This window comes from Myxine glutinosa, chromosome 4 (genome assembly GCF_964187855.1).
Source record: "Myxine glutinosa chromosome 4, kmMyxGlut1.1, whole genome shotgun sequence".
NCBI classification, from domain to species: domain Eukaryota; kingdom Metazoa; phylum Chordata; class Myxini; order Myxiniformes; family Myxinidae; genus Myxine; species Myxine glutinosa.
In genome coordinates, this window is record NC_136264.1 from 10,795,404 (window position 1) to 10,818,934 (window position 23,531).

General features: G+C 40.0%; 1 protein-coding gene across 1 annotated transcript in view; it reads right to left on the reverse strand.

Annotated features, from left to right (window-relative positions):
• LOC137424409 (laminin subunit beta-1) overlaps positions 1 to 23,531 on the reverse strand; it is a 193,138-nt gene that overhangs the window by 74,165 nt on the left and 95,442 nt on the right. The window contains exons 15-20 of the mRNA XM_068111835.2: positions 19,144 to 19,279; positions 16,585 to 16,743; positions 16,195 to 16,322; positions 13,769 to 13,889; positions 13,484 to 13,676; positions 11,992 to 12,135 (exon numbers count right to left, since the gene is read on the reverse strand). Of these exons, the coding sequence (XP_067967936.1) occupies positions 11,992 to 12,135; positions 13,484 to 13,676; positions 13,769 to 13,889; positions 16,195 to 16,322; positions 16,585 to 16,743; positions 19,144 to 19,279 (881 nt within the window). The remainder of the gene's footprint in view (positions 1 to 11,991; positions 12,136 to 13,483; positions 13,677 to 13,768; positions 13,890 to 16,194; positions 16,323 to 16,584; positions 16,744 to 19,143; positions 19,280 to 23,531) is intronic.

The window sequence follows — 23,531 nt, forward strand, 5'->3', positions numbered from 1 at the left end:
GCAATCTTGGATCTGATCTTGAAAAAAAATGTCGTGTATATGTAAGCTTTCATTCATTATCTGTGTGCCAAGTTTGAACAAGATTTGTAAATGCATGTCAGAGAAATGGTTGAGGACATAGTCAATATCTGTTTTTTTACAACTAAAATGGCCGCCAGTCTACCAGCCCGCCATCTTTGATCAGATCACAAAATAAAGTCAGGTGCATGTGTAGTGTATGACGTCATGTACTGTACTTGTGCCAAGGTTGAACAAAATCGGACCATGCATATTCAAGAAATGGTTGGGGACACGTTTGAGTAACAAAATGGCCACCAGTCGGCCACCTTGGATCTGGTCTCGTAACAAAATGACGTGCATATGTAAGCCATCATTCATTATCATTTGCAAAGTTTGAACTAGATCAGTAAATGCATGTCCAAGAAATGGTTGGGGACACGTTTGAGTAACAAAATGGCCACCAGACGGCCACCTTGGATCTGGTCTCGTAACAAAATGACGTGCATATGTAAGCCATCATTCATTATCATTTGCAAAGTTTGAACTAGATCAGTAAATGCATGTCCAAGAAATGGTTGAGGACGTGTTCAATATCGGGGTTTTTTTACAACTAAAATGGCTGTCAGTCGGCCATCTTTGATCACATCGGGAAACAAAACTATGTACATATGTGCACCATCATGTTTTGTCTTTGTGCCAAGAATGACCAAAATCGGTCCTTAGATCCTTAGATATGATTCCTTAGATATGAATTGGTTCTTAGATATGATTGCGGACGCACACACGCACAGACGGACGGACGAGACCCAATCCACAAGCCACCATTTTGGACTTAAAGCATTGGAATGAAAATGACAGATTTATAAAAGTGATGAAGAAAACTGAGGAAAAAGATGAAAGACAAAAGTATCACACTTTATCACCAAGGGTAAAGTGCAAGACATAATATTGTACATGAAATAAATCACAGACAAATGATAAACATGAGTAGACAAAAATAATGATCAAAGAAAAATCATGTGCCAAAGGGAGATACAGTAAACCCTCGCTCTTCACGGGGGTTACGTTCCTGGAAAACACAGCGAATAGCAAAACTGCAAATACTGATACAAAGGGTCGATGGGGAAAAAGGGGGTTAGGTGCACGTCTCATACGAAAGAATAAATGTATTATTGAATGAACATATTACATACTGTATTACTGAACCAACCTTTACGATGAAATTGTTATTATGAGAATGATGATGTGAGAAAACTAGTGATGGGAAACTGTTTTGCTTTTTTTCTGAAGGTCTTCATCAACTTCCTCATGGGTAATGATCACACGCACTAGCTCTCGCTTGAATTTGTCACATACTGGAGTCATGTGTCACGTACTGGAGCGGTTTACGGGAATCACCCTCGCGTGAGCCATACAACCAAAACATTCACTATCCCCTTATGTTTTCCATGCATCCATTTATTTGTGCGGTGATTCAATTTTGATTATGATTCCATGGAGCGCAGTGTTGATGCGGAGAGCCGAGAGAGATAAGTATAGTACAGTACTGAAGGTCGTTATAGACTTTATTATAGGGATTGATCACATCCTTCAGCTCTCACTTGAATGTAATGCTCCTCTCCAAAAAGATCCACCTCAAAAACTCGCCTCAACACACTACACTTTTTGTTTTTTTGTAACCATGACTAGCCGAGGGCTTTGGGCCACAAATTATAAATAGTACGAGAAAAAATTCACTGCAAATAGTCAAAACCATGAATGTTGAACCCGCAAGTAGCGCGGGTTTACTGTATTAACATAGAAATGTGCACTATAATCAGTGGGAATATTCAGGGCTATTAACAAGTAATGGGTATATATATATATATATACAGTATTATATATATATGTAGATATACAGTATACATATATATGTCCCCCCCCCCCCCCCCCGTGTGTGACCCACTCCCCCTCGTGTATGACCCCCCCCCCCCCGTGTGTGTGACACCCACTCCCCCCCCCCCCGTGTGTGACCCATACCCCCATGGTTGATCCATTCCCCGGTGCAGTGTGTGTGATGTGGGAGGGAGAGGATTTGAGCTCTTGAAGTCACATTTCACATGACATGTAATGACATATTTCAAACTGTATTTCCCATGTGCACACACATGCATTCACATGTTGTCAGAAGTAAATACATTGTGTAGATTACATCATTTGTGGATCTGATACATTGCCAGTAACCATTTTGTAAAACTGAATGTGCAGGTGCAGCATCTAACTCAATATGTCCAAATGTCACACATGTCCATGCCCGTGGGATCCCCACCGGTGACCCCACTTGTATATATCTATATCTATATATCTATATATCTATATATATATCTATATATCGATATATATATATATATATATATATATATATATATATATATATATATATATATATACATATATATATATATATATATATATATATATATATACACAGACTTGGCATTTAATATGGAATATTTTTTTTTCTTGACGGGTTTACTTTCTGAACTCAGTATATCAATCTGGTGAGTTTCTTTTACCCTTCGGTGATGTCTTTGTTGAAAGAACCATGTCACTGATTGTCTTTCGCAGCAAGAAGTCAATAACAGGATTATATCACAGGTGGCGTGACAAAATGTAAGGACAGGTAGATTTGATGATTGGCTTCACAGTCGGGTATACAAGGCAGTGTCGTTCTGTATTAGTGGAAAACAACTGCTGCACGTCTACAAAAGTTATTGCCGCTTCCTCTGGAGATGGTCCGTCAACTCGACAATGCTGTTTGTCATGGAGTGGTGGCTTTACGAAATCCTGGCATGAAACAGCGTGCTATTGCTCGGCAGTATGGCATCACTCAAGGTCAGGTGTCAAAGATCCTGAAACGAAATGCTCAGAGGGGTGTCCCTACTCCAATACCGAGGCCAGGACGTCCACGCAGAACCACAAGGAGAGATGATCGCCAGCTGCACCGGTTAGTCTGCAATGGCCGTACCAAGTCAGCTAATCGGCTTAGGGCTGAGTGGGAGCAACTGACAAATGTGCCTGTATCCAGAAGGCTAGTCAACCAACGACTGGTTCAAGTAGGCTATCGTGCCAGGCGTCCTCTGAGAAAGCCACGCCTGACCAGACAACACAGCCAGCGCCGATTGCAGTGGGCCAGAGAGCACAGTCAATGGCAGCCAGGACACTGTAATCACGTGACCTTCAGTGACGAGTCTAGATTTCTGGTCTATCGTCAAGATGGCCGTGTCCGAGTGAGCAGACAAGTGCATGTAGCCCACAACAAAGATTGTATAGTGCCAAGAGTCCAAGCTGGAGGTGGTGGGGTGACCGTTTGGGCTGCTTTTCATGCAGGGGGCAAAACTGACCTGGTTGTTCTGAATGGAAACCTGAACCAGTTCAAGTACAGGGTCATTCTGGAAGAAACATTGCTTCCATTTGCTCGTGCAGCCTTTCAAGGAAATTTTGTCTTCCAAGATGACAATGCACGGTCTCATCGTGCTCGCATGATCCAACACTTTCTTGCTGACAGTGGTGTAGAGCATATGGAGTGGCCTGCCATGTCCCCGGATATGAATCCGATAGAGAACTTGTGGGCAGAATTAACGGGTCAAATCGACAACTTGGACCAGCAGCCGACCTCTGTGCGTGAATTGCAGCAGACTATTGTAACTGCATGGCAAGCGATTCCTGTCCAAACCTTGGCAAATCTCGTGAACAGCATGCCTCGACGTGTACATACTCTCCTGAATGCTCGTGGGGGTTACACGAAGTACTGAACTGTAATTTTACTGTCCGTAATCCCAGTCATAATTTCGCTTTTGTTTTTGTTGAATTTTTTTTTGGCTAATGTGCAAAATAAAGAGATACTTCTGGAAAACGTACAAAAGTTTAACACAGTACTGTCCGTGAATTGAGTTCGATATCAGTTTACATCACTTTCATGGATCAATTTATTTGCTTCGAAATATCAAATGTGGTTTTTGTTTCTTTTAAAGGTCACATTAACAAAATCTAGAATAATTTCAACATAATTCCAATGAACTTTTGGTTCTACGTCATCTTGAAAAGTAAGTTCACCCCCACAAAAAAATATTCCATATTAAATGCCGTCTGTATATATATACTGTATATATATATATATATATATATATCTATATCTATATATATATCTGTGCAGCGTCTGTCCTGTGTTGTGTTGTGTTGTGTTGTGTTGTGTTGTCCTGTGTTGTCACTGAACTACTTTCTCAAACTTTTGTGAAATCGTACCAAACTTCTGGAATGCACATATCTCTCCCGTCGGTATGTCCTAGGGTATTTCTTTGGAAAAATGTTCCAATTTTGTTTTTGTTTTTGGGAATTTTTTTGGGGGAAATTTTTTTTTTTCAACTTCAATTGTTTATAAAATGTGATATCACGTCTATTACAAATACATTTGTGCAAAGTAATTGTTTGAATTATGATTGGTTTAAACCATGACAAAACGGCAACTCGGTACAGTCATTTATCTATATATCTACACATCTGGGCAGTGTCTGTGTTCTCACTTAACGACTCCTTCAAACTTTTGTTTCCGTGGTTGTGAAGTGTTTTTAATGACATTGTGGTGGTTTTGAATCACGTGGTGGTGAGGTATTTTTAATTACGTGGTGGTGAGGTATTTATAATTACGTGGTGGTGAAGTGTTTTTAATTAGGTGGTGGTCAGGTGTTTTGAATTAGGTGGTGATGAGGTGTTTTGAATTATGTGGTGGTGAGGTGTTTTGAATTACTTTGTGGTGAGGTGTTTTTAAATGACGTGGTGGTGAGGTGTTTTCATTACGTGTTTTATGGCTGTGAGGTGTTTTTATTACGTGTTTTATGGCTGTCAGGTGTTTTTATTACGTGTTTTATGGCTGTGAGGTGTTTTTATTACGTGTTTTATGGCTGTGAGGTGTTTTTATTACGTGTTTTATGGCTGTGAGATGTTTTTATTTTCGTGGTGGTGAGGTGTTTTTATTTCGTGTTTTATGGCTGTGAGGTGTTTTTATTACGTGCTTGATGGCTGTGAGGTGTTTTCAATTTCGTGGTGGTGAGGTGTTTTTAATTTCGTGGTGGTGAGGTGTTTTTATTACGTGTTTTATGGCTGTGAGGTGTTTTAAATTACTTGGTGGTGAGGTGTTTTGAATTACATGGTGGTGAGGTGTTTTGAATTACGTGGTGGTGAGGTGTAATCGTCCCAAACTTCCAGTCTGCACCTACCCCTCCCCTATGTATGTGCAGAGGGGTTCTTTCTTGAAAAAAAAACATTCAACCTAAATCTTCAACCTAAATTGCCTATAAAAATGTAATATCACAAACACAACAAATACATTTGTGCCAAGTAATTGTTTGTATTATGATTGGTGTAAATCATGACAACACAGCAACTCAGGTACAGTCATTAGCCTCAGCTAAAATAAGCCCGCTCCTCAGTATCGACGCTTGGTGAGGCGAGCGCAGCGAGCCGAGCCAAGCTAGTATATATATATCTGTGCAGTGTCTGTGTTGTGTTGTCACTGAACTACTTCCTCAAACTTTTGTGAAATCGTACCAAACTTTTGGTATGCACCTATCTCTCCCGTCGGTATGTCCTAAGGGTATTTTTTTTGAAAAAATTTCCATTTTTTTTTTTTCTGGGATTGTTTTGGGGAAAAAAAAATTTTTCAACTTCAATTGTTTATAAAATGCGATATCACGTATGTTACAAATATATTTGTGCATTATGATTGTTTGAATTATGATTGGTGTAAACCATGACAAATCAGCAACTCAGGTTCAGTCATTTATCGACATGTCTCCATATCTGGGCAGTGTCTGTTGTCACTGAACGACTCCCTGAAACTTTTGTTTCCATGGTTGTGAAGTGTTTTTAATAACGTGGTGGTGGTTTTGAATCACGTGGTGGTGGTTTTGAATCACGTGGTGGTGAGGTATTTTGAATTATGTGGTGGTGAGGTGTTTTTAATTATGTGGTGGTGAGGTGTTTTTAAATCACATGGTGGTGAGGTGTTTTTAATTACGTGGTGGTGAGGTGTTTTGAATTAGTTGGTGGTGAGGTGTTTTTAATTATGTGGTGGTGAGGTGTTTTGAATTAGTTGGTGATGAGGTGTTTTGAATTACTTGGTGGTGAGGTGTTTTATATTACGTGGTGGTGAGGTGTTTTAAATCACGTGGTGATGAGGTGTTTTGAATTACTTGGTGGTGAGGTTTTTTACATTACGTGGTGGTGAGGTGTTTTGAATTACATGGTGGTAAGGTGTTTTGAATTACGTGGTGGTGAGGTGTTTTAAATTACGTGGGGGTGAGGTGTTTTAAATTACGTGGTGGTGAGGTGTTTTGAATTACGTGGTGGTGAGGTGTTTTAAATTACGTGGTGGTGAGGTGTTTTAAATTACGTGGTGGTAAGGTGTTTTGAATTACGTGGTGGTGAGGTGTTTTAAATTACGTGGGGGTGAGGTGTTTTAAATTACGTGGTGGCGAGGTGTTTTAAATTACGTGGTGGTGAGGTGTTTTAAATTACATGGTGGTAAGGTGTTTTGAATTACGTGGTGGTGAGGTGTTTTAAATTACGTGGTGGTGAAGTGTTTTAAATTACGTGGGGGTGAGGTGTTTTGAATTACGTGGTGGTGAGGTGTTTTAAATTACGTGGTGGTGAGGTGTTTTAAATTACGTGGTGGTAAGGTGTTTTAAATTACGTGGTGGTGAAATGTTTTAAATTATGTGGGGGTGAGGTGTTTTGAATTACGTGGTGGTGAGGTGTTTTAAATTACGTGGTGGTGAGGTGTTTTAAATTACGTGGTGGTAAGGTGTTTTAAATTACGTGGTGGTGAGGTGTTTTAAATTACGTGGTGGTGAGGTGTTTTAAATTACGTGGTGGTGAGGTGTTTTAAATTACGTGGTGGTGAGGTGTTTTAAATTACGTGGGGGTGAGGTGTTTTAAATTACGTGGTGGTGAGGTGTTTTAAATTACGTGGTGGTAAGGTGTTTTGAATTACGTGGTGGTGAGGTGTTTTAAATTACGTGGGGGTGAGGTGTTTTAAATTACGTGGGGGTGAGGTGTTTTAAATTACGTGGTGGTGAGGTGTTTTAAATTACGTGGTGGTGAGGTGTTTTAAATTACGTGGGGGTGAGGTGTTTTAAATTACGTGGTGGTGAGGTGTTTTAAATTACGTGGGGGTGAGGTGTTTTAAATTACGTGGTGGTGAGGTGTTTTAAATTACGTGGGGGTGAGGTGTTTTAAATTACGTGGGGGGGAAGTGTTTTAAATTACGTGGGGGTGAGGTGTTTTGAATTACATGGGGGTGAGGTGTTTTGAATTACATGGGGGTGAGGTGTTTTGGATTACGTGGGGGTGAGGTGTTTTAAATTACGTGGGGGGGAGGTGTTTTAAATTACGTGGGGGTGAGGTGTTTTGAATTACATGGGGGTGAGGTGTTTTGAATTACATGGGGGTGAGGTGTTTTGAATTACATGGGGGTGAGGTGTTTTGAATTACATGGTGGTGAGGTGTTTTGGATTACATGGTGGTGAGGTGTTTTAAATTTGGTGGGGGTGAGGTGTTTTAAATTACGTGGGGGTGAGGTGTTTTAAATTACGTGGGGGTGAGGTGTTTTAAATTACTTGGTGGTGAGGTGTTTTGATTTACATGGTGGTGAGGTGTTTTGATTTACATGGTGGTGAGGTGTTTTGAATTACGTGGTGGTGAGGTGTTTTGGATTACGTGGTGGTGATGTGTTTTAAATTTGGTGGGGGTGAGGTGTTTTAAATTACGTGGGGGTGAGGTGTTTTGATATACATGGTGGTGAGGTGTTTTAAATTACGTGGGGGTGAGGTGTTTTGAATTACTTGGTGGTGAGGTGTTTTGATTTACATGGTGGTGAGGTGTTTGGAATTACGTGGTGGTGAGGCGTTTTGAATTACTTGGTGGTGAGGTGTTTTGAATTACTTGGTGGTGAGGTGTTTTGAATTACATGGTGGTGAGGTGTTTTGAATTACGTGGTGGTGAGGTGTTTTGAATTACATGGTGGTGAGGTGTTTTGAATTACGTGGTGGTGAGGTGTTTTGAATTACGTGGTGGTGAGGTGTTTTGAATTACGTGGTGGTGAGGTGTTTTGATTTACATGGTGGTGAGGTGTTTTGATTTACATGGTGGTGAGGTGTTTTGAATTACTTGGTGGTGAGGTATTTTGAATTACGTGGTGGTGAGGTGTTTTGATTTACATGGTGGTGAGGTGTTTTGAATTACGTGCTGGTGAGGTGTTTTGATTTACATGGTGGTGAGGTGTTTTGAATTACGTGCTGGTGAGGTGTTTTGAATTACATGGTGGTGAGGTGTTTTGAATTACGTGCTGGTGAGGTGTTTTGAATTACGTGGTGGTGAGGCGTTTTGAATTACTTGGTGGTGAGGTATTTTGAATTACATGGTGGTGAGGTGTTTTGAATTACTTTGTGGTGAGGCGTTTTGAATTACTTGGTGGTGAGGTGTTTTGAATTACTTTGTGGTGAGGCGTTTTGAATTACATGGTGGTGAGGTGTTTTGAATTACTTGGTGGTGAGGTGTTTTGAATTACTTTGTGGTGAGGTGTTTTGAATTACTTGGTGGTGAGGTGTTTTGAATTACGTGGTGGTGAGGTGTTTTGAATTACTTTGTGGTGAGGCGTTTTGAATTACTTGGTGGTGAGGTGTTTTGAATTACGTGGTGGTGAGGTGTTTTGAATTACTTTGTGGTGAGGCGTTTTGAATTACTTGGTGGTGAGGTGTTTTGAATTACGTGGTGGTGAGGCGTTTTGAATTACTTGGTGGTGAGGTGTTTTGAATTACGTGGGGGTGAGGTGTTTTGAATTATGTGGTGGTGAGGTGTTTTGAATTAGTTGGTGATGAGGTGTTTTGAATTACTTGGTGGTGAGGTTTTTTGAATTACGTGGTGGTGAGGCGTTTTGAATTACTTGGTGGTGAGGTGTTTTGAATTACGTGGTGGTGAGGCGTTTTGAATTACTTGGTGGTGAGGCGTTTTGAATTACGTGGTGGTGCGGTGTTTTGAATTACGTGGTGGTGAGGTGTTTTGAATTACTTGGTGGTGAGGTGTTTTGAATTACGTGGTGGTGAGGTGTAATCGTCCCAAACTTCCAGTCTGCATCTACCCCTCCCCTATGTATGTGCTGAGGGGTTCTTTCTTGAAAAAAAAACATTCAACCTAAATCTTCAACCTAAATTGCCGATAAAAATGTAATATCACAAACACAACAAATACATTTGTGCAAAGTAATTGTTTGTATTATGATTGGTGTAAATCATGACAACACAGCAACTCAGGTACAGTCATTAGCCTCAGCTAAAATAAGCCCGCTCCTCAGTATCGACGCTTGGTGAGGCGAGCGCAGCGAGCCGAGCCAAGCTAGTATATATATATCTGTGCAGTGTCTGTGTTGTGTTGTCACTGAACTACTTCCTCAAACTTTTGTGAAATCGTACCAAACTTTTGGTATGCACCTATCTCTCCCGTCGGTATGTCCTCAGGGTATTTTTTTTGAAAACATTTCCTTTTGTTTTTTTTCTGGGATTGTTTTGGGGAAAAAAAATTTTTCAACTTCAATTGTTTATAAAATGCGATATCACGTATGTTACAAATATATTTGTGCATTATGATTGTTTGAATTATGATTGGTGTAAACCATGACAAATCAGCAACTCAGGTTCAGTCATTTATCGACATGTCTCCATATCTGGGCAGTGTCTGTTGTCACTGAACGACTCCCTGAAACTTTTGTTTCCATGGTTGTGAAGTGTTTTTAATAACGTGGTGGTGGTTTTGAATCACGTGGTGGTGAGGTAATTTGAATTATGTGGTGGTGAGGTGTTTTTAATTATGTGGTGGTGAGGTGTTTTTAAATCACATGGTGGTGAGGTGTTTTTAATTACGTGGTGGTGAGGTGTTTTGAATTAGTTGGTGATGAGGTGTTTTGAATTACTTGGTGGTGAGGTTTTTTATATTACGTGGTGGTGAGGTGTTTTAAATCACGTGGTGATGTGTTTTGAATTACTTGGTGGTGAGGTTTTTTACATTACGTGGTGGTGAGGTGTTTTGAATTACATGGTGGTAAGGTGTTTTGAATTACGTGGTGGTGAGGTGTTTTAAATTACGTGGGGGTGAGGTTTTTTAAATTACGTGGGGGTGAGGTGTTTTAAATTACGTGGTGGTGAGGTGTTTTGAATTACGTGGTGGTGAGGTGTTTTAAATTACGTGGGGGTGAGGTGTTTTAAATTACGTGGTGGTAAGGTGTTTTGAATTACGTGGGGGTGAGGTGTTTTGAATTACGTGGTGGTGAGGTGTTTTAAATTACGTGGGGGTGAGGTGTTTTAAATTACGTGGTGGTGAGGTGTTTTGAATTACGTGGTGGTGAGGTGTTTTAAATTACGTGGTGGTAAGGTGTTTTGAATTACGTGGGGGTGAGGTGTTTTGAATTACGTGGTGGTGAGGTGTTTTAAATTACGTGGGGGTGAGGTGTTTTAAATTACGTGGGGGTGAGGTGTTTTAAATTACGTGGGGGGGAAGTGTTTTAAATTACGTGGGGGTGAGGTGTTTTGAATTACATGGGGGTGAGGTGTTTTAAATTACGTGGGGGTGAGGTGTTTTAAATTACTTGGTGGTGAGGTGTTTTGATTTACATGGTGGTGAGGTGTTTTGAATTACGTGGTGGTGAGGTGTTTTGGATTACGTGGTGGTAAGGTGTTTTAAATTTGGTGGGGGTGAGGTGTTTTAAATTACGTGGGGGTGAGGTGTTTTGATTTACATGGTGGTGAGGTGTTTTGAATTACGTGGGGGTGAGGTGTTCTGAATTACTTGGTGGTGAGGTGTTTTGAATTACGTGGGGGTGAGGTGTTTTGAATTACTTGGTGGTGAGATGTTTGGAATTACGTGGTGGTGAGGCGTTTTGAATTACTTGGTGGTGAGGTGTTTTGAATTACTTGGTGGTGAGGTGTTTTAAATTACGTGGGGGTGAGGTGTTTTAAATTACGTGGGGGGGAGGTGTTTTGAATTACATGGTGGTGAGGTGTTTTGGATTACGTGGGGGTGAGGTGTTTTGAATTACTTGGTGGTGAGGTGTTTGGAATTACGTGGTGGTGAGGCGTTTTGAATTACTTGGTGGTGAGGTGTTTTGAATTACTTGGTGGTGAGGTGTTTTAAATTACGTGGGGGTGAGGTGTTTTGAATTACGTGCTGGTGTGTTTTGAATTACATGGTGGTGAGGTGTTTTGGATTACGTGGTGGTGAGGTGTTTTGAATTACGTGGTGGTGAGGTGTTTTGATTTACATGGTGGTGAGGTGTTTTGATTTACATGGTGGTGAGGTGTTTTGGATTACGTGGTGGTGATGTGTTTTTAATTTGGTGGGGGTGAGGTGTTTTAAATTTCGTGGTGGTGAGGTGTTTTGATTTACATGCTGGTGAGGTGTTTTGAATTACGTGGTGGTGAGGTGTTTTGAATTACGTGGTGGTGAGGTGTTTTGAATTACGTGGTGGTGAGGTGTTTTGAATTACGTGGTGGTGAGGTGTTTTGAATTACGTGGTGGTGAGGTGTTTTGAATTACGTGGTGGTGAGGTGTTTTGAATTACGTGGTGGTGAGGTGTAATCGTCCCAAACTTCCAGTCTGCACCTACCCCTCCTGTATGTATGTGCTGAGGGGTTCTTTTTTGAATTTCATATATTTTTTCAACCTACATCTTCAACCTAAATTGCCTATAAAAATGTAATATCACAAACACTACTAATAAATTTTTGCAAAATAATTGTTTGTATTACGATTGGTGTAAATCATGACAACACAGCAACTCAGGTACAGTCATTATCCTCAGCTAAAATAAGCCCGTTCCTCAGTAACGACGCTTGGTGAGGCGAGCATAGCGAGCCGAGCCAAGCTAGTATATACATATATATATATATACGAGTTGAGACTCACATCGACAACCGCTTGGCCCGAAGCCAAAGGTGCCCGGTGCACAGAAATCGCAGCGACGGCCAACCACATTTGGCCGGCATTGGCACTGGCCGCCATTTGGATCACATTCGCCACTCAACGAGCCTTGAGGATCACAGTCGCAGGCTGAGGGAGAGGTTGGGCAAAGGCAAAGGAAATGTGTGGGGGAAGAGGAGGAGCTTGAGGATGAGAGGTAGAAGTGAGGTTTTTGGTGGAATACATGATCAACAATATTTTAAATAATCATTATGATTAAACTTAGCTCTCCTGTTTTGTGATTGAATTTTAAAGTTTTCTTTGTACATCATAATGATCCAACAACAGCTACACTTTCTTAATTAACAAGTAAAATGGAATGCACAGGAGCATCCATTAAAAAGTCTAAATACTTTGTTTCAAACACGCAATTTATACGTGTTATTGACCACAGTAACAGGTTTGGAAGGATAGCCGACAGGTACACAACTTTGCCTCTAAGTCTAAGATATCTAGCCTGAGTTTGAATCCTGACCCAGCTATAAACTACCATCCTCGTGCTTCACAGGAAGAATGCTTCATCAATGTGTGTGCCGTCCCTCGGGTGGACGTTAAACTGGGTCTCCCATCTGTAAGCATTAGTTGGTGGTTGTTAAAGATCCCACGGTGTCCTTCGGGAAACATTTTTTGTTGGTGAAAACATTTTGTTACCTAGGAGACATGCTGAATGGAGAAGGTGGATCAGACTCGGCAACGGTTGCTGGAGTGAGATGTGCATGGAAGACGTTTCGGGAACTGAGTGGCGTGTTGACGAGGAGGGGAGTGTCGTTGAAGCTGAAGGGAAAGGTGTATGCTGCATGTGTGAGAAGTGTTATGATTTATGGGAGCGAGACATGGGTAATGAACGTAGAGCAGCAAGGAAGGCTGGAAAGGGTGGAAATGCGAATGGTTCGGTGGATGTGTGGAGTATCGTTGAGAGAGAGGAAGACAAATGATGAATTGCGAAAGATGATGGGAATAGAGCCTGTGATTGATGCTGTGAAGAGGAACAGGTTGAGATGGTTTGGTCATGTGTTGAGGAAGGATGAAAGTGACTGGTTGAGAAGAGTGATGGAAATGAATGTAGAAGGAAGTAGAGGACGGGGAAGACTGAGAAAGACTTGGCTAAAGATGGTGGAAGAAGAAATGCGGGCAAGGGGGTTAACAAGGAGAGATGCAGAAAATAGGGCAAAATGGAGAAGATTGTCATGGGGACCGCAAGGCTAACCCCCGCTCTTGCAGGGAAAATGGCCTTAAAATGCATGTTGTTGTTTGTGTTGGTGTCCTTCGGGAAACGCAGGTGAGCTATGTGTCACACCTTGGCCAGATTCCAAATTGCTGCTCTAACTTACAGAGGGCTACTGCATCAGCAGCACACCTGCACTCAGCAAATAATGCCACTTGTAGCCATGGGCTGCATACAAATAAATATAATAAGAGACCGATAGAGAGGACATACACAACGCTCCATTATGCAGCACTGCAGACAGTGAGCAGATAAGCTGTGCACAAACATCCGTGAGCGGTTGTCGTATGGCTCCTCTTCCGCTCTCACGGCAAAGATAGCGCTCGAAGGCATCACGTCGAAGTTTGCCCTCATGCTCCGACTCGGAGAACATGGTCATGGATGTGTGTACCGGCAGAATCACCAGCTGTAACACAGAAGTAGGTTACGACAAATTGCTCGTCGAACAAAAGTCGTTTTCTGATCTTGTTCACAAACATCGGAATCATTTGCACTCACGGAGTCGACGAGGATGTGCGGCGAGTCAACCGATTCACGGCTGGAGTAACGTTTGAACTCCACTTGCATGGTGTACGTCACCCCGTGCTCCAAACAGACGGTTTGGGGAAGAACCACATACCTGTGGCAAGCAAGAGATCAGAGGTAAATCAGATTGGTTATACAAATTAGCAGCAAACCAATAAAACTGCATATAATTGACTTAAATCATGGTGTTGAAAGAATTCCAATGAATTTTGTGCGGGAAAACAATGCGCTTATTCTGTGCATTTGCGTTCGGAAGTGAGCGTGCTCACACCAGGCCGCACATGTACACGATAGATGCTCCGGGCTTTGTCCATCGAATCTCTGTCTTTACATATACGGGAGCAGGGTGGAAGAAATGTGTAATGGAGGGCTTCCTGGCAGATTGCCACAGGTTTTGATGCAGCTCTTTGTACGGGAGCAGCACATCATCCAAGCCCCTCTTGAGCTTTTGGTACCAACGCCATGACTGGGACAGCGTCTTGCAACCTGTCCGCAATCGCCCGCATGTCGTGCAGCACCTCGCCCAGGAACTGGACTGTGAGGTTGGACCTCGTCATCTCTTCCTCATCACTGCCCGCATCCTCCTCCTTGGAAACCTTTGAAATGGCCTCCAACTCGTCCTCGGCGAGCTGGTTCAGGGAACGGTTCAGCATCGTGGGTTTCAGCATGAAGTCCGCTTTTGCATTTGGGCGAAAGAGAGGTCCACTCAAAGCTATACTCATCTGCGTGTTGTCCTCGATCCACATGCTGCGAGTCTTCTCCATCCTTTCTATGTGGACATCCCAGACATGGGTGACCACCTTCATACTCAATGCAGCGCTTGCTAAAATACTCTCACGAATCGCCTTCTCCTTCTTCCGCATGTAGCGAACGGTGGATTCGTTGACGCCATAATTCCTGCCCACAAAGGCTGCACTCTCTCCTCTCAAAAGCCAGTCGAGCAGCTCCACTTTCTGGCTCAGTCTCATCACTTTCTTCTGCCTCTTGGTAGTCGATGCACCTCCAGCACTGGTCTTGCACTTGGGAGCCATAATTGAACGATGAGCAGAGCAAGAGCCAAAAACGCAGGTCAAAGCAACGGAAGAGAAGAATGATTGAGACCCAGGACACAGTCAGTATATATATACGAATGCGGGCATTGTGGGTAGCTGCGGGAGGGGTAAGTAGTCTGCACATTGTTTGTGGGGATGTTATCAGATGATGCTGTTTTGAGTAGCTGCTAATTGCAGTAACAGATTTGATGAAGCGTTTGCATTATATAACTCGCTTGGTTGACTTGTTTATGCAGCTGGTGGAACATCCCCCAAAGCTCTTGCTTATGGTGCAGCTAAAATGCGTTGCCGAAGAGCAGAACTGAGAATAGCGAGGTTTTGATATGTATGGTATTGCGTACAGTGCATTCAGAAAGTATTCAGACCCCTTCACTTTTTTCACATTTTGTTATGTTGCAGCCTTATGCTGAAATCGTTTAAATTCATTTTTTCCCTCATCAATCTACACTCAATACCCCATAATGACAAAGAGAAAACAGGATTTTAGAAAGTTTTGCAAATTTATTAAAAGGAAAAAACGGAAATATCACATTGACGCAGGTCAAAGCGGACACATACACACACACACACACACACACACATTTATTCATAATACATATACACACACATTCATACATAATACATATACATATATATACATATATATACATATATATACATATATATACACACACACACACACACACACACACACACACACACACACACACACACACACACACACACACATACACACACATACACACACACATACATATATACACACACACACACACACACACACACACACACACACACGAAGATGGATACATCAAGACCTGGGAAGGCTCCGTTACACCTTCTGAAACCGGCATTTGGAGATAACAACTAGCAACACACTGATTCACAAAGTTCTTATTATGGTACAGGTACTTCAACACTTCAGGTGGCATGAAGTTGACCTGGTATCAAGCAAAGAACTCTAATCATTGGAAGAAGGTAAAAAAAACTTCAACAATTTGTTTCCATTAATTATGGCTACTTCGCTAAACAGTGTTGTTCAAATTTATCTTACTAGACCATCCAATCGTACGTCCGCTGCTTTTGTGAGTGGCTTATCACAAGATTGGAAAGGTCTGGCTGGCCGTCCTGGTCAAGACTAAACTTGCTTCATCACTCCGGTTCCAACCTGCCCCTTCGAAGAGCCTTCCATCTTTGCCTTGTGATTGTGAAGTGGATTTGGGAGTGATTTATTCCGCTATCATAACGTGACACGAGCAGGCACCTTTCATTGTAGGTAGCTCATGTATTTAGCTCATGCACTTTTGAAGGAATAGTTGTAGCCATAGGAAGGCAATGAGTGTTCACCTTGAACCGGGAGGAAGAGAAACGGTGAGGACGTCATCAGCAGGTATGGTGTTTCCACAGGGGCTGTGGGTCGGAATCCCTCTAGGTCGACTCACACGCACGACTGCCTCTTCCCAAACTTCAGGGAACTGTGTGATTTTACAAGAGATTAAAATAACAAGAGTTTGGGGTAAAAACAATTAACAAATTAATTTGCTTTCAAAAATCACTACATGTAACTTTGCAGACAGCAGGTGTGCTTTCACAGGTCTAGCAAATGAAGAAGGAATGAATAATTAAAGGAATGAATAAGGAAATGTAAAAGTAAAATCACCAACATATTTGAAGGAGACAAATCATATCCTTCGACAGCATTCGTCCGTCCGCCCTAAATGTGCTAAGAAAGCTTGCCTGTGGTTCATAGCGGATGAGTATCTCATAGTCCATAGACTTTGGGACATTATTGATGACAAACTTCAGTTGTCCACCCTCAGGAACACGCACAAAACCTGTGCCTGTCCAGGTGACAGGACGGCCAGCTGGCATTTCCCGGGATACCATCTCAAAACTCTGGAGAATAAAACATCATGATAGGAAGGCAGAACATGTGTGAAGTAATAACAAAGAGGGAGGAAATAACAAAAACAACTTCAGATCCATTCAAAGTACGCATGCCAACTAAATAATCCCCATGCCAACTAAATAATAACATATTGTTATGAATTTGGGTAGAGTGATTTATAGAGCCAGGTAGATCTGAATAGGTAGGTATCTGACTGTCGTGATAGGGAATCTACCTGTAATAAGTTCTATGTTTAGTCGGATGTCGGTATAAGCTGTATTGGTGTCCCCGCCACGAGGGGGCGGGGCGTGCTAAGTAGTACAGGGATTATGGATAAGATTCCCTTTGTTCGTCGTCCCCTCTGTCGCCAAACCTGTGTCCCTTATGGCAATACACACTCACATAAACTTTAGATAGGTCCTTAGTGCGCACATTAAATAACTCCCTCCCCTTACAATGACTGACAGGAAAGACAAGCAGGCAGCGGCCGCGCACAACACCGGCATGGGCGTCAGACATCGTGTGAGACAGGTTATCGCCACGCCCAGGAGGACTGTTGATTGGTCAATAGGAGGGACAGAGAACTGCCCCGTGATTGGGGGGAAAAGCAGGACTTGTGGTTGGCCACGAGGATGGCATGACATGGAGGACGGGAAGCACTCGGCCAATGGGAGGACACCAGCACGGCGAGAACGTTCTGGAAGACTAAGATACGAGGCTCTGGTTGGGGCAGAGAAAGAATTGACGTCACACGCCAGGTGACAAAAGGACTGGCTGGATGATTTTCTCTCTCCCCTCGTGCTTGAAGCTCGCGCTCTGCGCTGGATTCTTGCCTGGGTTGATTCGCGCTCTTCCCTGCATTCTTGACTGGTGGTCGTTGGTTCGTCATCTTCGTGGTGCTTGGAGCGGTGCTCGGGTGCTCGGTGCTCGGAGCTTGGAGAGAGGCTCGGTGCTGTGAGGGAAAGGGACCTCGTGTGCGACCAACGAGGAGCTTGGAGTGGGGCGTGCAGCTGAGCGGGTCGCTCGGGGCCTGGCGGAGTGCGTGGGCGAGGCGGACTGAAGTTTCTTCGCGCCAGCATCGGGGCCGGACGGGGCCGCGTTGGACGATTTCTTGTTCTCGGGTTCCGTTCAATAAATCATTATTTTTGTACATTTTAACCCAGATTTTCGTTTGAGTTAATTTCCTCCAGGATCAGAGCTGCAATTGGATCGCTACAGGTACGCGCTTGCCGCTCCTCCCTCTTCATTCTTCCTCCCGTGCTTTTATAGCCGAATCCGATTTGATCGTCGCCTCCATTAAAGCCGTTCGGTCCTCCGGTGTCATACGGTGTTAACCGAAGGAATCGCGCGACAATATTCTCCAGTGCGAGACATTGCCGGGACACCTTCATTGAATCACCCTGCCTGTGAAACACCTGGATGACAGTTTATAGCTGTGTCAGGATTGAAACCCGGGCGAGACAGCTCAGAGGTGAGTGTGCGTACCTCGGGGCCAGCCTCTCACATCGTATATACTGTGTTGAACTGTATGTTTTTTGTGTCTCACAAAATAATTATATATTTAGTTAGAGTTGGAACCTCATGGTGAAGACACCAGACGATCATCCAAAGTTGTGAGTTCATCTCCAGATGAAGGCAGCAGTATTTAGGAAATGGATTAAAAGTTTCTGGAAACAGTTAATCTCAGGTCTGGTCTACATTTGGTGCTTACCCACACATGTGGTTTACTGTTAATTCCCCCTTTGCAACTTCAATATGATGTGAACTTTAATTATGATGTGCACTAAAATGCAGCAGCACCCAAAATTCCCTTCTAAAATAGAAAAATAAGGGTAAATGGTGTAATTTGAAATTTGCACCAAATGCCAGTGTTACCTGACCGTTTGCAACCATTAAGTAGTACCTGCTGCTGCAAAGAAGCTGAATTTCATGGGGTTGCTGCCGAGTTGGCAAAGTTTATTTGTTTGTCTTGTACTCCGAAGGCTTTTGTGCAACAGCAAAAATGATCTTCCGAACATGTGAAAATCACAATTAATGGCCACTCGTGTAATTATTTCTTCATGATCTCACCAATGTAACCACTGTCACTAATGTGTAAATTATACAGTAAGTGCTTCAATGAGAAAGTGGATGTGATTATGTTGGAGACGTAACATGATGACAATGGTGTTCTGGCACTCATAATCCAGAATGAACGAAAGTGGGATCCGCTCAGTCAGATTTTCAGGCCAATCTTTGATGGGGCCAGCTCTAATCCGGCGTGACTCCAGTGTGTGGAAGCATAACAGGAACTATGTGGTTATCGTATGAACCTGCTATCTGAGATGTGGCAAGAAAAAAAGCAATAAAATATGAGCTGAGGTAACGTATAGGAGGGAAGCTTTGTAAACTGGACCATTAGTACTCACACTATCGGAAGAGGCTTCCTCTGCTTCGTAGGTGTAATAATCGAGTGCCATGCAGAAGTGGTTTGAATTTGTGCGGGTGCACTGACGTCCAACCATATTTTCACGACAGCGGCAATTCCCCGTTTCTGGTGAACAACTATGAGAAACATTTCACATTGAAACCCAAACACAACCAAGAATTAACAAGATACATTCAAAGTACATGCCAAATAAATAACATATCCTCCAGCATGTGACATTGCCAGGGCACCTTCGGTGCCCAGCGATGCTGCCATTCAGCACATAATAATAGTATTGGGAGGGAGAGATGTACAATAATTGATTGATTAATTGTGTAATTAAATAAATATATCATAAATGTAAAATAATAAATTTCTTAATCAATTGGCTAGTAGCATACCTAAACCATCAGTGTTTCATCTGAAGCTGTAACTGAATTTTTTATTTATTTAATGCAATAACCAAAAATTAAATAATTAATTGATTAATTAATTAATCAATAAATAATTAATCAATTTATTTGATTAATCAGTAAATCTAAAATATCCTTTATATCCAAATGACTTGGTCATTGTCGTGTCCAAATATCAGCTTCCTAGCTCATAAGGTGCCTGAGATATTGCCCAGATGACAAAGAAAATAAATAATTACTTAATAATGAAAATAAAGAAATAAGAATGGTGTAATAATTAAATTATTAATCAATTGGCTAATAGCATACCTAACCACCACCATTTCATCCGAATCTGTAACTTTTTGATAATTAATTAATAAAGTGATTAATCAAATAATTAAATAAAGAATCAATTGATCAATAAATGAAAAATATCCTTTACAACCAATTCACTTGGTCACTGTTGTGTCCAATTAATCAGCTTCCTAGCTCAAAAGGTGCCTGAGATATTGCCCAGATGTGAAAAGAAATAAATAAGTACGCAATTAATTGATAATAATTAAGTAATTCATCACTTAATCGATTAATCAAAAAACAAAGATACCGTCTTTGCCAAAGCACGTGCTCACTATTGTGCCCAAATTTCAGCTTCTGAGCTAAAAGGAAGGCTAAAAGGAGATATCGCCCGGACAAACAAACAAACAAGAAACCGGAGTGAAAATTGAGTTCTCTCTTTCAGTGCGTGTCATCGCCGAGCCCCTTTTGGTGCCCGGCTATGACATCATGCAGCGCATGGAGATGGTATAGGAAAGCAGCGGTGTACAACAAGCATTTTAATTAAAAATATGACAAAGTACAAAACTGTGAACTTTTTCAGAATTTTTTTTTCAATATTCTCTTGCAAACAAGAATAAACAAACATCTGAATTAAAAACAGGCAAAAGTATAAAATTGAACTTTTTCAGATGTTTTTCTCAATTTTCTCTCGCTAACAAGAATAAAAAACATCTTGATTAAAAACAGGCCGAAGTATAAAACTAAACTCTTTCAGAATAATTAATTTTTCAATTTTCTCTCGCTAACAAGAATAAACAAACATCTAAATTAAAAACAGGTCAAAGTATGAAACTGTGACCTTTTTCAGATTTTTTCCCTCAATTTTCTCTCGCTAACAAGAATAAACACACATTTAAATTAAAAACAGGCCAAAGTATAAAACTGTGAACGTTTTCAGATATTTTTTTCTCAATTTTTTCTCGCTAACAAAAATAAACAAACATTTGAATTCAAAACAGGCCAAAATATAAAACTGTGAATGTTTTCAGATTTTTTTCTCAATTTTCTCTCGCTAACAAGAATAAACAAACACTTTAATTAAAAACTGGCCAAAGTATAAAACTGTGAACGTTTTCAGATTTTTTTCTCAATTTTCTCTCGCTCACAAAAATAAACAAACATTTGAATTAAAAACAGGCCAAAATATAAACTGTGAACGTTTTCAGATTTTTTTCTCAATTTTCTCTCGCAAACAAGAATAAACAAACATCTAAATTAAAAACATGCCAAAGTATAAAACTGTTAATTGTTTTCAGATTTTTTTCTCAAATTTCTCTCGCTAACAAGAATAAACAAACATCTAAATTAAAAACAGGCCAAAGTATAAAACTGAACTTTTTCAGATGTTTTTCTCAATTTTCTCTCGCTAACAAGAATAAAAAACATCTTAATTAAAAACAGGCCGAAGTATAAAACTAAACTTTTTCAGAATAATTAATTTTTCTATTTTCTCTCGCTAACAAGAATAAACAAACATCTAAATTAAAAACAGGTCAAAGTATAAAACTGTGAACTTTTTCAGATGTTTTTCTCAATTTTCTCTCGCTAACAAGAAACAAAAACATCTTAATTAAAAACAGGCCGAAGTATAAAACTAAACTTTTTCAGAATTAGTTTTTCAATTTTCTCTCGCTAACAAGAATAAACAAACATCTAGATTAAAAACAGGCCAAAGTATAAAATTGTGAACATTTTCAGATTTTTTTTCTCAATTTTCTCTCGCTAACAAAAATAAACAAACATTTGAATTAAAAACAGGCCAAAATATAAAACTGTGAACGTTTTCAGATTTTTTTCTCAATTTTCTCTCGCGAACAAGAATAAACAAACATCTAAATTAAAAACAGGTCAAAGTATAAAACTGTGAACTTTTTCAGATTTTTTTCTCAATTTTCTCTCGCGAACAAGAATAAACAAACATCTAAATTAAAAACAGGTCAAAGTATGAAACTGTGAACTTTTTCAGATTTTTTCCCTCAATTTTCTCTCGCTAACAAGAATAAACAAACATCTAAATTAAAAACAGGTCAAAGTATAAAATTGTGAACATTTTCAGATTTTTTTCTCAATTTTCTCTCGCGAACAAGAATAAACAAACATCTAAATTAAAAACAGGTCAAAGTATGAAACTGTGACCTTTATCTGATTTTTTCCCTCAATTTTCTCTCGCTAACAAGAATAAACACACATTTAAATTAAAAACAGGCCAAAGTATAAAACTGTGAACTTTTTCAGATGTTTTTCTCAATTTTCTCTCGCTAACAAGAATAAAAAACATCTTAATTAAAAACAGGTCAAAGTATAAAACTGTGAACTTTTTCAGATTTTTTTCTCAATTTTCTCTCGCTAACAAGAATAAACAAACATCTAAATTAAAAACAGGTCAAAGTATGAAACTGTGACCTTTTTCAGATTTTTTCCCTCAATTTTCTCTCGCTAACAAGAATAAACACACATTTAAATTAAAAACAGGTCAAAGTATAAAACTGTGAACTTTTTCAGATTTTTTTCTCAATTTTCTCTCGCTAACAAGAATAAACAAACATCTAAATTAAAAACAGGCCAAAGTATAAAACTGTGAACTTTTTCAGATGTTTTTCTCAATTTTCTCTCGCTAACAAGAATAAAAAACATCTTAATTAAAAACAGGCCGAAGTATAAAACTAAACTTTTTCAGAATAATTAATTTTTCAATTTTCTCTCGCTAACAAGAATAAACAAACATCTAAATTAAAAACAGGTCAAAGTATAAAACTGAACTTTTTCAGATGTTTTTCTCAATTTTCTCTCGCTAACAAGAAACAAAAACATCTTAATTAAAAACAGGCCGAAGTATAAAACTAAACTTTTTCAGAATTAGTTTTTCAATTTTCTCTCGCTAACAAGAATAAACAAACATCTAAATTAAAAACAGGTCAAAGTATGAAACTGTGAACTTTTTCAGATTTTTTTCTCAATTTTCTCTCGCTAACAAGAATAAACAAACATTTGAATTAAAAACAGGCCAAAGTATAAAATTGTGAACATTTTCAGATTTTTTTCTCAATTTTCTCTCGCTAACAAGAATAAACAAACATCTAAATTAAAAACAGGTCAAAGTATGAAACTGTGACCTTTATCTGATTTTTTCCCTCAATTTTCTCTCGCTAACAAGAATAAACACACATTTAAATTAAAAACAGGCCAAAGTATAAAACTGTGAACTTTTTCAGATGTTTTTCTCAATTTTCTCTCGCTAACAAGAATAAAAAACATCTTAATTAAAAACAGGTCAAAGTATAAAACTGTGAACTTTTTCAGATTTCTTTCTCAATTTTCTCTCGCTAACAAGAATAAACAAACATCTAAATTAAAAACAGGTCAAAGTATGAAACTGTGACCTTTTTCAGATTTTTTCCCTCAATTTTCTCTCGCTAACAAGAATAAACACACATTTAAATTAAAAACAGGTCAAAGTATAAAACTGTGAACTTTTTCAGATTTTTTTCTCAATTTTCTCTCGCTAACAAGAATAAAAAACATCTTAATTAAAAACAGGCCGAAGTATAAAACTAAACTTTTTCAGAATAATTAATTTTTCTATTTTCTCTCGCTAACAAGAATAAACAAACATCTAAATTAAAAACAGGTCAAAGTATAAAACTGTGAACTTTTTCAG